General features: G+C 43.6%; 1 protein-coding gene across 4 annotated transcripts in view; it reads left to right on the forward strand.

The window, feature by feature from the left end:
• The first annotated feature begins 6,764 nt into the window (after positions 1–6,764).
• Positions 6,765–17,907, forward strand: part of heatr3 (HEAT repeat containing 3) — a 54,354-nt gene continuing 43,211 nt past the window's right edge. For 2 of the 4 annotated variants that reach the window (XM_068049410.1, XM_068049412.1), the window contains exon 1: positions 6,765–7,207. In XM_068049410.1, the coding sequence (XP_067905511.1) occupies positions 7,085–7,207 (123 nt within the window). In that variant the 5' untranslated portion in view covers positions 6,765–7,084. The remainder of the gene's footprint in view (positions 7,208–17,907) is intronic. The other 2 variants (XM_068049411.1, XM_068049413.1) reach the window with 1 other exon arrangement.

Consider the following 17,907-nt stretch of genomic DNA (forward strand, 5'->3'; position numbering starts at 1 on the left):
ATACTTCCCTCCCTTCATTCCATTATTAGTAGCCGAGCCTCCAGCTGCTTGGCCCCATCTGATGGGATATCTTTCCTAAACACAATTTCTGTTTATCTTTAAATGTTCCCTGAAATCCCATACTTCCTACTTCTTCCAGGAACACACTTCACCCTTGTCAGTTTGCTATCAGCAGGATAAAATAATCAACAAAACTGTAATTTTAAATACCATATGGCACTAATTTATGAAAGAAAAACATATTCTCAACACACTACTGTGGATTGAGACAAAGGTAATAGAAAATTGGAGGTCCTGTGCTGCACAGTACGATCAGTAGATTAGATTAGATTAGATTAGAGATACAGCACTGAAACAGGCCCTTCGGCCCACCGAGTCTGTGCCGAACATCAACCACCCATTTAGACTAATCCTACACTAATCCCATATTCCCACCAAACATCCCCACCTGCCCCTATATTTCCCTACCACCTACCTATACTAGTGACAATTTATAATGGTCAATTTACCTATCAACCTGCAAGTCTTTTGGCTTGTGGGAGGAAACCGGAGCACCCGGAGAAAACCCACGCAGACACAGGGAGAACTTGCAAACTCCACACAGGCAGTACCCGGAATCGAACCCAGGTCCCTGGAGCTGTGAGGCTGCGGTGCTAACCACTGCGCCACTGTGCCGCCCTGTGCTTCCATTTGAATTGCCAATGGTGAGAAAGGGACTAAAACTTAGAATTTACTGGGAGCCAATGTAGAACAGTGAGCTCAGTGGTGATGGTGACCAGGACCTGGTGTGTGTAAGGACATGGGCAGAAGAATTTTGGATAACTAAAGTTTACAGTGTGGAATCTGGGAGACTGGCCAGCAGTGCTTTGGAATAGTCAAGTCTAGAGGTAACAAAGACATGGACGAGAGATTCAGCAGCAGATGAGTTGAGGCAGGGCAGAGATGGGTAACATTACTGAGGTGGAATTAGGCAGTCATGGTGATGATGCGGATATGTGGTTGGAACCTCATCTGTGACATATGTCACCAAGGTTGCAAACAGTCTGATTCTCTGACTGCAATTGGATAGGTAAGAATGGAACCAGGTGATTTCAGTCCCACCCAACTGGATGACAGTGGAGAGGCGTTGGAGGAAGTTGGTGTGGTCAACCATGCTAAAACTGCACACGAGTTGAGAACAACAACTTATATTTATATACAAAAGCAAAATACTGTGGATTGCAAATCTGAAATAAAAACAGAAAATGCTGATATACTCAGCAGGTCTGAAAGTATCTGTGGAGAGAGAAATAGTTAACATTTCAGGTCTGTAACATTTCATCAGAACACATAGCGGCTTTAACATAAAGCGCTTCATAGGAGCATTATAAAACAAAATTTGACACCGAGCCATGTGAAGATGTAGATGACGAAAAACTTGATCAAAGAGGTAGGTTTTAAGGAGCACCTTTAAAGGAGGTAAGAGAGGTAGAGAAACAGAGAGGTTTAAGGAGGAAATTCCAAAGCTTTAGGGTTTTGGCAACTGTATGCACAGCCACCAATGTTGATACAGTTGTGATAGTGATCTGCCTAAGGGCAGGTTCTCTGCCCATTTCTCCACATCTCGCGGTCTTGGGTTTCTCTTCAGTTGCTCGTAGGAGCCTCCCATTTTCAATTTCAAGTTGTCTAACATCATTCTCTTTCTCCCTCTTGGTCTACATCCCTCTAATCTTCTGTCAATCCACCTCCTTCAGAAAGTTCTCATGTCTTAGATTATGACCAAACCAACCTTGTTCCCTTTTCTTGATAGTCACTAACAATCTATCCTCCTCCACCATCCTGAGAGCTTCATTGCTATTGTGTTCTCTCCAAATGACCTACTCCATCCTTCTACAGAACCACATTTCACAACTTTCTAGTCTTCGGATGCCTGCTTTTCTCAAGGTCCACATTTCAGTCTCATACAACAACACACTCCAAATCACAGTCTTGATAATTCTTAAGATCTCTACTCGTTCCTATACTGAGCAATTCTTTATGTTTGGAGAGTGCATTCTTTGCCATTGCTATTCTAACTGTGATTTCTTTATGGTAGTAACTATCTTCTGATGAGATGCTTCCCAGGTACTTAAATTGTGATACCTGTTCCAGCTGTGATCGTTTATCTTGACTTCTGTTTTCTTACCATTATTTCTTCCAACCGTCGTAACTTTTGTCTGTTTTACATTAATTTTCATTCCGTAAGTTTTCACCACTTCATTCATTTTATCCATTAGTATCTGTAGATTTTCTGCTGTTCTAGCCACAAGGGTTTCATCATCTGGAAAAAGAGTCATAGAGTTATTTAGAGCATGGAAGGAGGCCATTTGGCCCATTGAATCCACGCTGGTTCTCTGCGGAGCAATCCACTCAGTCCCACTCCCCTGCTCGATCCTCATAGCCCTGCAAGTTTATTTCCTTCAAGTGCCCATCCAGTTTCCTTTTGAAATCATTGATTGTCTCTGCTTCCACCAGCCTCATGGGCAGCGAGTTCCGGGTCATTAGCACTCATTGCATAAAAAAGTTGTTCCTCACATTTCATGCCCAAAACCTTCAATCTGTGTCCCTAGTCCTTGCACCATCAGTTAATGAGAACAGTTTTTCCTTGTCTAACTAATCTAAGCCTGTCATAATCTTGTACACCTCTATCAAATCTCCCCTCAATCTCCTCTGCTCCAGGGAGAACAACCCTAGCTTTTCTAACCTAACTTTGTAATGAAAATTCCCCATTCCTTGAACCATTCTGGTAAATCTCCTCTACACCCTCTCAAGGGCCCTCAGATCCTTCCTAAAATGTGGTACCCAGAACTGGATGCAGTTCTCTAGTTGCGGCCTAACCACAGCTTTATAAAGGTTCAGCATAAATTATCTGCTTTTGTACTCTATGCCTCTATTTACGAAGCCCAAAATCCCATTTGCTTTGCTAACCACTCTCTCAATATGTCCTGCCACCTTCAAAGATCAATGCACCTGAACCCCCAGATCCCAATGTTCCTGCACATTCTTTAGAACACTGCCATTAAGTTCATAATGCCTCACCCTATTTCTTCTGCCAAAATGCATCACCTCACACTTGTCTGTATTAAATTCCATATGCCACTAGTCTGCTCATTCTGCTAGCCTATCTATGTCCTGTTGCAAGCAGTTTATAACATCCTCACTGTTTGTCACTCCTCCAAGTTTGGTAGCATCAGCAAACTTTGAAATTCTACTCTGTATTCCAAGATCCAAGTCATTTATAAATAGCTAAAAAAAAAGTGTTTTTCAGCACTGACCCTTGGGGAACACCACTGTCTGCCATCCTCCAGTCTGAAAAACAACCATTTACCACAACTTGCTGTTTTCTGTCCTTAAGCTAATATTTTTTATCCAATTGGACACTGACCATCCTATTCATGAGCCTCAATTTTGTTAACCAACCTTTTATGTGGTACTTTATCAAACTCTTTCTTAAAATCTTCCCTTCATCAACCTTCTCTATTACTTCATCAAAAAATTGAATTCGATTAGTCAAGCACAGTGGCGCAGTGGTTAGCACTGCAGCCTCACAGCTCCAGGGACCCGGGTTCGATTCTGGGTACTGCCTGTGTGGAGTTTGCAAGTTCTCCCTGTGTCTGCGTGGGTTTTCTCCGGGTGCTCCGGTTTCCTCCCACAAGCCAAAAGACTTGCAGGTTGGTAGGTAAATTGGCCGTTATAAATTGTCACTAGTATAGGTAGGTGGTAGGGAAATATAGGGACAGATGGGGATGTTTGGTAGGAATATGGGATTAGTGTAGGATTAGTATAAAATGGGTGGTTGATGGTCGGCACAGACTCGGTGGGCCGAAGGGCCTGTTTCAGTGCTGTATCTCTAAAAAAAAAAAAAGCATGATCTGCCTTTTACAAATCTGTGCTGGCTATCCTTAATTAACTCAAACCTCTCCAAGTGCCTGTTAATTTTTCCCCCTGATTATTGTTTTTAAAACCTTACCCATCACTGATGTTACACTAACTGGCCTGTAGATGCTAGGACTGTCCTTCCACCCTTTCTTGAATAAGAGTGTCACATTTGCCACTCTCCAAACCTCTGGCACCTCCCCCATATTTAGGGAAGATTGGAAGATTCTTTAGCAACCAGGGATCCAAGTCATCCAGACCAGGTGACTTATCTACCCCAAGCATAGCAAGTCTTTTCAGTACCACCTCCCTCTCAGTTTTTAACCTTTCCATTGCCTCTATTCTCTCGGCTTCTACCGATATTTTGTCAGATTCCTCTTCCTTAATGAACACTGATACAAAGTACTCATTAAGTATTCTAGCCTTGCCCTGTACCTCTAAGCATATATTACCCTCTTTGTCCTTAATAGGCCCCACTCCACCTCTTACTATCTGCTTACTATTTACATGCTGGTAGAAGATTGGGTTCTCTTTATGTTGAATCTCACTATCTTCACCAATTGACTTTCTACTTTGACACCTTTCTGTACTTCACCTCATGCTTTTATCATGGCTTCCGCATAGTGTTAAAGAACAATGGTGACAGTAGACAGCCTTGTCTCACCCCTCACCCAATTACACCAGGTTCAGTTTCACAAAATGCTATCCTGATTGTTGCAGTCTGTCCATGTACAGAGTTACAATCATTCTTTTATCTTTCCATTCAGCTCTGATCACCTCCAGCACTTTCAACATCTTTTGCTAGTTCACCCTGTTGAAAGCTTTTTCGTAATCCACAAAGTAGGTGTAGATTTCTTGCTGGTTTTCTATGCTTCTTTCGCTTAACACCCTCATCACTGCTATAGCCTCTCTAGTGCCATAACCCTTTCTAAAACCAAATTGGTCACAGCTGATGTAATGCCTTTCTTTGCCTTCCAATCTATTTTCTAGGATCTTTAACATTACCTTGGATGCATGTGTAATCAAAGTTATAGTGCAGTTATGGTCCCATTGTAGAAGACGGCAAATACCACAAAATGTGAAGAGCACTGCACCACCAATGGTGGAGAGATTAAAATTGGGGATGTAAAAGAGGCTAGAATTAGAGGAGTGCAGATATCTTGAAGGGATGTGGGTTGGAGGAGATTACAGAGTTAAGGACGGGTGAGGCCATGGAAGGATTTAAAAACAAGGAAGAGAATTTTAAATTTGAGGCATGCTTAACCGGGAGCCAACGTAGGTCAACAAGCACAGGGATGATGGGTGAACAGGACTGAGTGCAAGTTAGGACACGGGCAGCAGAGCTTTGAATGACCTCAAGTTTACAGACGGTAGAATGTCAAAAACCAGCAAGGAGTGCATTGGAATTGTCAAGTCTAGAGAAAGACGAGGAGGCACAGTTTACATTTGACACAATCACACAGGATGTCATTTGTGACTTTGATGAGTGGTTTCATTACTGTCGGGTGCAAACTTGATTGGAGAGATTCAAACATAGAGTTCCAGGAAAGATGGGAATGGATTTGGGAGGTGACACGATATTCAAGGACTTTGGAGAGGAAATGGATGTAGGGAAATGGATGTAGTTAGTGTGGCTGGAGGAATCAAGTGTTAGGTTTTTGAGGAGAGGGGTGATGATGGCAGATTTGTATAGGGGACCAGAATCATTAACAGTGGCAGCTAACATAGGAGTCAGGAAGAGAAGCTGGGTATTCAGCACTGCTGTGAGAATAAGATGAGGGAGCAGGAGGTGGGTCTCGGAGACAAGATGGGCTTGGAGAGGTTTAAGAAGATGATGTGCTGCAGAGAAAAGAAGCCAGGGGTTTTCTGTGCATTCAGGATGATCCTGAAATAGTGAGCAGTTTTGTCAGCCGACAGCAGGACCTGGTAGTGATTTATGTGGTCTAGCCAGATCTTGTGGTGAATGGTTCAAGTCTTCATCCCTTGGACTTAAGGGAGCAGAGATGAGGGCTGTAATGGGGCAACGATCAGGGTGAGAGAGCATAATGGTTATAATGGGAACTAGGATATCAACGGTGAGGGTGTGGTTGATCGGATTGGTAGCTGCAGAAATGTTGGGAATGGAGGGCCAAAGGTTAGATAGTTGGGATTTTGAAGTGCAATTGTAAGTGAATTGGGAATGTTTTTTCTAGGGATATACACAGAAGGAATTAGGGTTGGGAGGGGGAGCAGGAAGGGGGAATGTGGGTGGAGAGAGATACCAGGAAGTGACCAGAGATGGTCTGACCTGTGATTGATACAAAGTAAGAAGGCCGTGTGATGGTAAAGTCAAGAGGGTGGTATTGAATATGGGTTGGGAGTTTATATGGAGGGAGATATTAAGGAAAGAGGAGACAGCATGATGAATTGAGATGGGAATTTGAAATCACCCAGAATGAGATCTCCGTTTATTTGCACAGATACTGCTTGTGAATTGTTTCCTTGATCATAAAATAGGTCTAAACCAGGCAAGATTTTGAGAGTGTATCAGTAAACCTGATTCTGATGCACCATTGTTTACATGCCCCAACTGTCTACAAAGATCTGAATTTGAAAAAATGCACTTGTAAAGATTCCTAGCTTTTATTTACGATTATCAAAAATAACTTTGCTGCTTTAGTCCATGAAGATCACGCCTTAGAATAGTAGGGGTTCTACGTTCACACTGTAATGTGGTAGAGTATACAATTTGAATACGTGCTAGCTCCCATGTGCAGTACAGCCTGCAGCATGTTTAATAGGACCAGTTGACCCCATGTTGGGAGTATCCTCACTGTAACATCACATCCGGATCGTGTTAACTATTTGCATGAAAGGCATTTCCCTCGCCTGTGCAAACAATGTCAGTAATAGTCTTTGCGCCCTCACTTGCTGAAGTGCATCCGTCCGCTTGCCTATTTAATTGCAGATACTGGAAATCTGAAATAAAAGTAGACAATGCTGGAAATACTCAGCAGGATTAACACTAACAACGTGCCAACCTTCTTTCTGCAAAAACACTCCGTCTCCTCCCCGGTCGTGACGTTCGTGCGGCTCTGAGCCCTGCCGGCACAGACATGGACTGCGCTGAGGCAGCCCACATGGTATAGCGGCTCAGCCTGGCTTTCCAGCTCAGTTCACTGGTTCCCAGCTCAGTGCAGCCACCCAGACCATGGGCAAGAAGAAGACCAACAAGTTCGCACGGCCGCAGTTTTCCCCAATTGGGCCACTGAACAATATCGAGGGGGAGGAGGATGGAGAAGTTTGCTCGCCGGTTGGGGATTTGTTTGAGAAAGTAAGTGTAGGAACTTCCAACTGCTCCTGTGTTGAACTCAATGTGGAACTAACTTTTCCTTATTCTTTTGGGTGTTTTCTTTTAGGCTATATTCCTTTTTAAGGGTGTATTCAAATATTTCTCCTCGCCCTCTCCAGTGGAAAGCGGGTCACCAGACAGCAAGCAAAAGTACCTTTTAAAATAAGTTTCATATGTAGCTTTAGAGGGTCAGTACGACACCCGGTACTGATGGAAGAGATGCATAGAAGTTCCCCGAAGGTATAATCAAAAATGTAAGTTTTGAAGGAGGGGTGATGGAGCACAGGCATTCAGGGAGAGTCTGCCAGCATATATGTCGCAAAATACTGCGGATGCTGGAAATCTGAAATAAAAGCAGACAGTGCTGGAAATACTCAGCAGGTCAGGCAGCATCTGTGGAGAGAGAAGCAGAGTTAACGTTTCCGGTTCTGTTGAAAGGTCAGACCTGAAATGTTAACTCTGCTTCTCTCTCCACAGATGCTGCCTGACCTGTTGAGTATTTCCAGAACTTCCTGTTTTTATTTGAGTATGCTAACGTGGTTCAAGTAGGGCTACCTAACAACTTTTTGTAATGAGTTCTTTATGTTGTCTGACGCAACATAAATAAGATGCGTGGAGTCGAGTTGGTTGAAGATCTCAGGTTTATTACAGCTGAACTATTATATACAATACAGAACAAACTATTTACAGAATAGTTGTTTGACTTTGGAATTCTCTGCCTCAGAAGGTGGTGGAGGTTGGGTCATTGAATATTTTTAAGGCAGAGGTAGATAGATTCTTGTTAGACAAGGGACTCAGAGATTATCGGGTGTAGATGGGAGTGTGGAATTTGAGACAATAACAGAATCAGCTTGATCTTATTAAATGGCGGAGCAGGCTCGACAGCCTGAATAGCCTACTTCTGCTCCTAATTCGTATGGTAGTGCAGAACTTGAGAATTGCTGAAAATAGAGACATGTCAAAGCTTTTTGTCTTGTGCTCATCAGGACAATACGCAAGAATAACCAATGTAAGGGAAAACAACAACTTATGCTGCATGAGAAGAGAGTGCTGATTGCTTGGCAAGTGAACTCTGGTAGAGGTGTTGTCATGGAGAATGCACCAGTTTAAGGTGACTGACAGTTAACTGCCAAGCTTTGTTTGAAATTTAAACCAGGCGGCTTGACTGGTCAAGGCATTGCCCTGAGGAATGAACCAGCTGTCACTTATTTTGTTCAGCTGAAATAGGCGCAATGTGTGTACGTGTTATTTCTGTCTGCAAAGAACAGGGCCCTGTGTATTAATATATGTAGCTTCCAGTATGTGCAAATGCACCAGACTGCGAGCCCTACTGACAATCTTAAATTGGTTGTCAGAGTAATTCTTTGCACACTGTGGATTATTTAGCAAATGTTGTCCAATCGTGGAATCACATCTAATGTTGGACACTGTTTTGCAAGCACAGGCTGGTTGGGTACGGCCTGTACCTTGCCCATTGCAGAACAGCGGAAGGGACATGTTGTTTGCTTTGATCTGCCAGTCTTTGGGGCATACAGCCTATACACCTAGCATTAGACTGGCATTGAAATTCATATATCACAATACTCATTTGTGTGCTAGGACGTCTTTTTGGCTTGACGGCAGCATCCTGTTAGTGTGAACCTTCCTTTGGGTGTTCCAGTGGCAGAGTGAATCTGGCTTTGTCACATGACTACAGCCTGGTACTTAGCTCATTAGCATACTAAATCTTAAGGGACATCACTCTTAAAGGCAATCATACAACATCCCCTTTCTTTCCAAAGATAAGTCACATATTCTATAAGCAAAAATACATAAAATTAGAGAACATCAGAATTAGTTATGCGGGATATTGATCATAAAATTTACAAGTGTGGAAGCTTCAGACTCAATATATCGTTTCGGTGGTTTGACAACTCTTCCAGATCTGGTTATAATATAACCTTCTGGGGCTGTGGATTTCACCCTTGGCTGTTTTGGGTTTGCAGGCATGTTGTCAATGTATTGGTTGATGTCCTGTTTAGTCATACCCTCATTGTCTGAGTGTGTTCTTTCGAGTCCGCTGTGCTCAATTGGAAGTTTGCACACTTCTCTTAGTTGGCTTCGGTTCCTTCTCAGCACCGCTGTTGTAATCTCATCGGAGCTAGGCTCACATGTGCTTTGGATACCTCTGCGGGTAATCATGCTCTCCTGATGGGGTGTATGATCCTGATCTTTTGTCCTACGTGTAGCTGAGGTAGTTCCGCCCCTGTGTCGGTCATGCACCATCTTCATTCTCCATTGTTTTTTAAGCAGTGTCTCCTGTATCTCGGAGAATTTGGACAGATGATGGCTTGCCAGAGTTGTCTGCCAAACATGATCTGTGCTGGTGACAGTAAGCCCATATCCGTGGGTGTAACTCTGGCATGGAGCATAGCAACACGGAAATTTTTGTTTTGTCGTCCTGCGCTTCAGGGTAAGTGTTTTGACTGTGTGATCCATTTTCTCGGCAAGACCATTAGATCTCGGGTAATATGGTGAGGGTGTCACATAGTTTATACCCCATTTGGCACACATATCCCTGAAAGGTTTGCCCGTATACTGTGGCCCATTGTCAGAAATGATTTCATCAGATGCACTGAATAGACTGAATGTGGCACTCAATGTATCTGTGACGACTGTGCTTGAAGCGTCTTTTACCTGTCTGACAATTGGAAATTTAGAGAAATCATCAGTTGTTACGACCAAGTAAGAAATGTATCTAGGGGTCTTTTGCTGTCTTTACCTGGTCTTATTGTGACAGGGTTTAATTTTAAACAGTGTTTTGAGCTCTCCCTTTGTGAATCTTTGTTCACAGCTTTCCAATTATAAAGCAATGAGCATAAACATGCCTTCTCAGGTTTAAAGAAGAAATGTCAAATTTTATTAAACCTTAAACTCTAATACAGTTATTGTCTACAGATATACGACACGCCCACACTAGCATGCACACGTGATACACGCATGCAAATAGGGACAGAAAAGAGGAGAGGAAAATATAGTAGAGAGGGGTTTGAGGCAATATCAGAAGGGTTTCTTGTTTACTGTGCTTCGAGCTCACTTGATTGTAGGTAGTCTTGCTGTTTGTCGGAGCCCAGTGTTGTCCACGTGGGAGACTTTTCTCTCTTTCACAAGATTCAATTCCATGGGAAAGAGATGGAGGCAGGCAGGACTGGAGGTTCTGCTTCAGTTTCAGGAGCACACGGCCTTCTGAGTTCAAATCCCTTGTTGGAAGTTCAAATCTCAACAGCCAGCTAGTCATGTGACTAAAACTGGTCTGACCACTTCTTCTGTGTTTGTGGATTCTGCTATCTTAGCAGTCAACCTGGAATGCTAGCTCCCCCCACCTTCAAGTCCATTGTTGTTTAAATGAGTCGGGATGGTCCTTTGTCCCTTGTTCCAACACTGTCTGTTACCATGCAAATGTCTTTCCAGTCAGGGGATTGCAATTTTAAGTTTTAATGTTCTTGTGGCGAAATAACGTGTGCCTCAGTATTGGTAGGTGGGGGGCTTGCCTGACACTGTGACTAAGATAAAGTCGTCTCCACTAATGGAAAATAGATCAGTGGCGATTTTAGACCAGGGGACTGATGGAATCTTGTGAGGGTGTAGAGGTTCTTTGTGTTGTTATGGCTGGTGGCTCTGACATGCCTCGCGCATCCTCACTAACCTTTCAATGTCACTGTTGATCCGTGGGCAATAAACACTGTCTTGTGCCAGTTGTCTGGTTCACTCTCTGACCCTATGGCCTTGATGAAGTTGCGACAAGATGTCCTATAAGGCCAAAAGCATCTGAGCATTTCTGACACCTCTTTTACAGTGTCAGGCCAACCTTCTGTAATGCCTTCAGTTGTGGGTCATTCGCTGTTTCTAATTGTAGTTGGTCACATTTATGTTGACCAAAATGCAATAAATTGATTTTGAGCACATCTTCCACCTCAATGGCCATGCTATCTACTTGTAGATCCAGTGGAACTTCTTCATTCTTGCTCGGGTTTGGCAATTTGCTCAGAGTATCCGAGATGACCATTTTGATATCCGGTTTGTAGCACATGTCAAAGTTGTACCCCTGTACTTTCACTAAGAGTCACTGTAATCAAGTGGTTTGTGCCAGATCATCTCCAGTGGTTTGTCGTCAGTTTCCACCGTGAGCTGCTTGCCGAACAGGTAGGTGTGGAACCTTGTGTTCCCAAACACCAGAGCAACTGTTTCCTGCCCTGTGTTTGAGTAATTGGATGTGCTGAGGATAAACATTTGGATCCGAATGCAATAGGTTTGCCATTCTGCAGGATGCACACACCTAGCCCTTTCTGTGAGGCGTCGACTTTTAGGATTGTCGTCTTCCTTGGATCGTAGTACTGCAGGGTACGGGGTTCTGCTGACAGTGCTTGTTTGAGAGACTCGAACATATGCTGATGGCCCTCCTGCCATGCAAATGGTACGTCTTTCTTTAAGAGCTCTCTCAGCGATGATGCTTTGTCAGAAAAATTTGGAATGTATGGTACCAAGAAGTTGAAAACTCCAAGATATCTCTGGAGGTCTTCCTTGGCTTGTGGAGTAGGCATACGCCTTGCATCTTCGATTTTGCCTGGGCCAGGATGGATTCTGCAACCGGAATAGATGGAGCCAAAGAAATTGATCTGACTTGTATTCACCTGGCACTTCTTGCTGTTAAAAACAAACCCTTTGTGACGAAATACTGCCATTAGTGAATGAAGATTTCAATCGTGTTCTTCCTTGGTTTTGTCCATTACTGCAACGTCATCAGCAATGCATATACAACCAGGTACTTTTTCTATAATTATGTCCATCAGTTGCTGAAACAGATCTTGACTGATAGATAAGCTGAAGGTTTGTCTTTGGAAGCAGTATCTTCCAAATGGTGCCCTGAAGGTGGTGACTACCTGAGATTCCTTAGCTAGGTATACCGACCAATATCCATGTTTAGCATCCAATTTGGAGAAGAATTTGGCCTCTGTGAACTTTAGGGGGCATCTCTTTCGGGAGAGGTTTAGACGCCTTGGATCTGGACATACCCCGATTGCTCCAACCTTCTTCAATACACAAGTAATTGAGCTGCACCAGTCTCCGTGATGATGCACACGACGGATGATGCCATTGCATTCCATGTGCACGCTGCACTTTCTGGGAGCGTCGATTGACGGAATGGCATCCTCTCTCGGGTGCAGTACGGCATCGCCTTTGAAATCCGCTATGGCATTGGGGCGGCGCAGTGGTTAGCACCGCAGCCTCACAGCTCCAGCGACCCGGGTTTGGTTCTGGGTACTGCCTGTGTGGAGTTTGCAAGTTCTCCCTGTGACCGCGTGGGTTTCCGTCAGGTGCTCCGGTTTCCTCCCGCCAAAGACTTGCAGGTTGCTAGGTAAATTGCCCCTAGTGTAGGTAGGAGAATGGTGGGGAATATGGGATTAATGTAGGAGGGGACGTGGTAGGGAATAATGTAGGATTAGTATAAATGGGTGGTTGATGGTCGGCACAGACTCGGTGGGCCGAAGGGCCTGTTTCAGTGTTGTATCTCTCTATGACTCTATTGAACCGGTCTGGGTACATCTGTTATAGGTCGTTGTCTGACTCAATGCGGGTACCCTTGGTCTCTTCTGCTGTAATTGGTACCTTGATGACCTCATGGATAGTTATGATGTTGAGGTCCTTGCATGTTGGTAGTCCTGGCACTTCTGGTCTGCTCCTGTCTACCAGGTAGAATATTTGCAATTTCCATGCCAGCTTGTCATAGCTGCATTGCATTGTTAGTGTGCCACTGCAAGGAATGGGAGACCCATTGTATTGAGGTAACTTGGCAGTTGTCGGTTTTGTCATTGATTTCCAACAACTCCGGTACATGTCCTTCAGGATTTGAATTGATAGGATATTTGCACTGGCGCTGGTGTCGATCTTGACCCTGTATGTTTGCCAGGTTTCTTTGGGCACATGATGTTAATAGCGGCAAAAGCTTCCAGTTGTTTGACTTCATTAACATTGTGTCAGGTTCACAATGTGAAACGCCTTCTTGTATTTTGCTTGAGAATTGCTTCTCTAAGTCTTAGAGTCATAGTCATACAGCATCGTGTCCATGCCGGTCATCAAGCACCTAACTGTTCTAATCCCTTTTTCCTTCATTTGCCCCTTAGGCTCAGGTCTGTTTCACTGTGGACTTCGTGTATCGGCTTGTGTTTACACAGGTCTCTGGTGTTTTCCTTGCTGCTGTTGCCATGTTGCTGCGCCTGTCTTCTGTTTGTTTCTGCCCTACTGTGACTTCTGGCTGTGTCTTTGGGGCCAGATCTGTTGCATAGGCAGGCCCAGTGTCCTTTTGCACCACACACCTTGTGCATCTTTTGAAATGCAGGACAACTTCGTGGTGAGTGGGATCAACCACACTTACCACATAGCTTCCTTGCTCTTTTTGACCTGGCTATTGCGCCAATACTGTTGGCTGCACTTAGTGCTTGAAGATGCTGTTGTCCAGCTACAGTGGTTTCGTATTTTCTGTCGTCATCTAGCAGCGCATCAATGCTGTGATGTTTCCTTTTCCTCAAGAGGTCTTTCTGAAATGCTTCAATGGGTTTTGATACAATCACCAGCTCCATTATTTGGTCCAACAGCTCAGTTTCTGGGAAGTCGCATTCGTTGCCCTTATGACGGCATCTACTGATGAATTGGTCTATTGATTCCTGTGGCTGTTGCCTGTTGGACATCAATTCCAGACAGTGCATTCTAAAATTCACTCTTAATCGGAGCTGATCTTCTAGTACTTTCCATGTTTTTGTAGATCTTTCTGGACCTCTTCAGATAGCAAGAGGTGGTGTTTCTGTATAATCTCTCATTTCCAACTGCTATGAGTATTTTTACAGCCTGTTTCTCTGGTTCTGCAATCACTTGGTCCATGAAACATAACTGCATTCTTTGTTTAAAAAGTTTGAGCTTAGATAGGATATCAATGGCTTTCCAGTTCATGTTGGGAAATTTGGTATCCATACTTATGTTGTTTTGCTTACAATGTGTTTTAAGACTGGTTCTGTGACTCTGCACTGTTTCCACTTTAAGAAACTCTGGCTTCTTGGATTGAGAGGAGCAGGTGTTTTGCAGTGCTCTGTTTATCTTGCTTGCCGCACTTAAGTCTGTTTACACAGCTGTTCGTTCGGCGATTCAATGGCTTTTTTTGCTAGAGTTTGTGTAATGTTCTTCACGCTCGACTGGTTTAATGGCATTCTTATAGTCGTGGCTTTGTGAATGAAAGCTCCTCTTCATGCTTGAGTGCTTTAATGATTTTTTAAAACTTTGGCTGCATGGATGAAGGCTGTGCCGTGATCGGGGTTTTCCTGCCTTTTACAATCATACACCTCCTGTAATGGCACTGACCTCGATCAGCCTGGGAGAGGAGTCGGGTCTCTTTCTCCTTCCCCCCCCCCCCTTTTTTTTTTTTGGAACCCGATTTACTTGCAGCCTGTCGTTCTGTACTCTGTCTTCTACAGCTGGAGGTAAGTTCCTTTATTCCTTCTATTGTTTGGGCCAGTATTCCAGTATTTCTGTGGAACTTTCTCTCTCTTGGCTGTAGGAAGGGTAGTTTTTACAGCTGTTTCACCTGTGGTCTTCAATCTTAGACTTTGTCTTCTCATCACCGCTGCCACCATATAATGAGTTCGTCTGACGCAATATAAATGAGATGCGTGGAGTCCAGTTGGTTGAAGATGTCAAACAGGTTTATTACAGCTGAACTATTCTATACAGTGCAGAGCAAACTATTTACAGAACCTTCCTTTGAATGTTACAGTTGCAAAGTGACTCTGGCTTCGAGTCACATGACTACGTCCTGGTACTTACCTTGTAAGCATACTAAGATCTTCAACGGACATCGCTCTTAAAGGAGATCATACAACACTTTTAGATTAGGATTTTGAATTTAATGTGACAGGGAACCAAAGACAGTGAAGGGAGGATTTACTATAGTATAGGATACGGTGGCAGAGTTTGGACAAGTTACAGTTTATGTAGGGTAGAACTTGAGTCTGATGAGAAAATTGCTCGTGTTATCAAACCTGGAGATATTGTGGATAATTTAGTGGTTGTGGACAGTGCTGTGATGGCGAATAAATTGCTTTAAAGCTCAGCACTGGATCTAACAGGGTACCAAAATTGAGTATCATCTGACTGATTCCTTCTTTGTGTCTTGCCAATTTAGTGATCAGTGTGCACGCTTTGGTGAGACATTAACATCGATGACATTTGTTGTATTAATGCTAAATTGGAGAAAACTTCCTCTTCAACTTGATGTTGGACAAGCCATTGGATAGAACAGAGTACAGGGCTGTAGTGGAGAGGTAGAACTGGATGCCATTTTTATTGAAGCTGGCCCCTGGCTATAGATGATGTCACTAACAACCAGGCCATTTACCATTTAGACATGGATGGAAGGGTATTGAGGATAGATTTTTGGGGTACACCCAAGTTGATTATGTGGGGATAGGAGGAGTTGCCAGAAATGAACTGACTGTTGACATTTAGGAGTGAAACCAACAGCGTGCAGTGCCATGGCACTGAGTTGGAGATGGGGGGATTAGGGTGGTGAGTATGGAGGTTGGAAGCTACAGTGATGTGAGATTGGGGTGTAAGTATTGGGCAAGATTGGAAAGGAGAAGCCGAAAGAGCCAACAGGGTATCCTTCAGTTCTGATGAAAGATCACAGACCTGAAACGTTAACTCTGCTTCTCCCTCCACAGATGCTGCCAGACCTGCTATTTCCAGCACTTTCTGTTTATATTTCAGATTTCCAGCATCTGCAGTATTTTGCTTTTATGTTAGGATATCCTTGAACTTCAAGTTGAAAAAAAGTCCATGAACATCTTATGCTTGCAGTTGAAATTATGATGCATATTAGCAGAAGAAAGGAGATGGGGTAGGTGGTTTGTTGCTAAGAACAGGAATCTTTGGTTATCCTTGCCTTGCAGGATATCCATGGAGTGTTAGGGTAACTTGACTATTGAGTGGAAGGTACATCACCTTAAGGTGATCTAGCCAGATCTGGCAGTGAATTACTAGGTCAGTTGTGTGCTTACAAGCCTGCAGCGCTCAAATTCAGTACAGGGGTGGAATTGCACAAGGTGTAACTGAGAGAATTGAAAGGGGCAAGGAAAATAAGGGAGCTGTTATGAAGGTTAACAAAAGCTGCAGTGTAATGGCATGTCGAGGGCCAGACAAGAGGATGCTGGAATCTGAGCTGGTGGATAGTTTCCCTGAGCGAAGCTTTGGAAGTGGGTAGGGACGTGCAGATGCTGAAGCAAAGTGATTCAGGAAAAAATGTTTGCATTTATATAGTGTCTTCCACAACCTCAAGACATCCTAAAGCACTTTACAGTCAATGAAGTACTTTTGAAGTCTAGCCATTGTAACGTAGGAAATGTGGCAGCCAATTTGTGCACAATGTGCTCCCACAACAGCAATGTGATAATGACCAGATAATCCTTTTTTTAGGTGATGTTGAATGAGGGATAAATATTGGCCAAGACACCAGAGATAACCCCACCAGCAAAGACAGATGGGTCCTCAGTTTAACGTCTCATCTTGAGCGTGCAGCAGCCCCCCAGTACTGCACTGGAGTGTCAGACTAGATTTTTGTGCTCAAGTCTCTGAAGTGGGACTTGAGCCTACAGCCTCTTAACTCAGGCAAGAGTACTACCAACTGAGCAATAGTTGACAACTTGAAGGCTTTGTCAGTTATAGAAACATGAGACGTGGCAAGGCCTTGCAAGGTGGTGAGAGTGGATGTAGAAGTTCATCTACAGTGTTAGATTGTCTGCATCTTCACACAATCGGAGGTGAGGGGCCTGGAGGAGTTTAGATTGAAATCCTCAAGGACAAATTGCTATTCGACAGTGTAGTGAGGGGAGATTTCAGCAAGGAAGTTGCTACAAAATTTTGGAGATGTGGGAGTAGTGGGTGGTGCTCAAGGAAGGAGAGGGTCTGAGAAACATATGAGAGGTGAGGACCTCCACTACATAATTACAGAGCAACTGTTACAATTGGAATTGTTTGCATCAAATTAATACAATTTGTCTTTGCATAATAATACAAATAAAGAGCATGTTATGCTTCCCCACATCTGTTGTCCGTCTTGATTTAAACAAAATAATTCCTAACTACCCTCCTGTATTGTAATCTTATGAATCTGGGCAAAAGTCTGCCTGAGCAAGTTTCAGGTTAAAAACCTGATTGTGCATCTCTGATTCACAGAATTACAGAATTGTTATAGCACAGAAGGAAGCTATTCAGCCCGTTGTGTCCATGCTGGCTTTCCGAAGGAGCAATTTACCTTGTGTCACTCCCCACCTTCCTTCTCCCTGTAGCTTTGCACATTTTTCAGTTAACAATCCAATTCCCCTTGAATTCCTCAATTGAACCAGCCTTCACCACACTTTTGGGCATTGATTCCAGATCCTAATAGCTGCATGAAAAAGTTTTTCCTCATGTCTCATTGCTTCCGTTGCTTCTTTTGCCAATTGCCCTAAATCTGTGCCCTCTTGTTCTCGATCCTTCCACCAGTGGGACAGGTTTTTCCTTATCTACTCTGTCCAGCCACCTCGTGATTTTGAATAACTCTATCAGATCTCCTGTCAACTTCTCTTCAAGGAAACCAGTCCCAACTTCTCCAGTCTATC

Source organism: Heterodontus francisci, chromosome 17, assembly GCF_036365525.1.
Source record: "Heterodontus francisci isolate sHetFra1 chromosome 17, sHetFra1.hap1, whole genome shotgun sequence".
In the NCBI taxonomy this organism is placed as follows: domain Eukaryota; kingdom Metazoa; phylum Chordata; class Chondrichthyes; order Heterodontiformes; family Heterodontidae; genus Heterodontus; species Heterodontus francisci.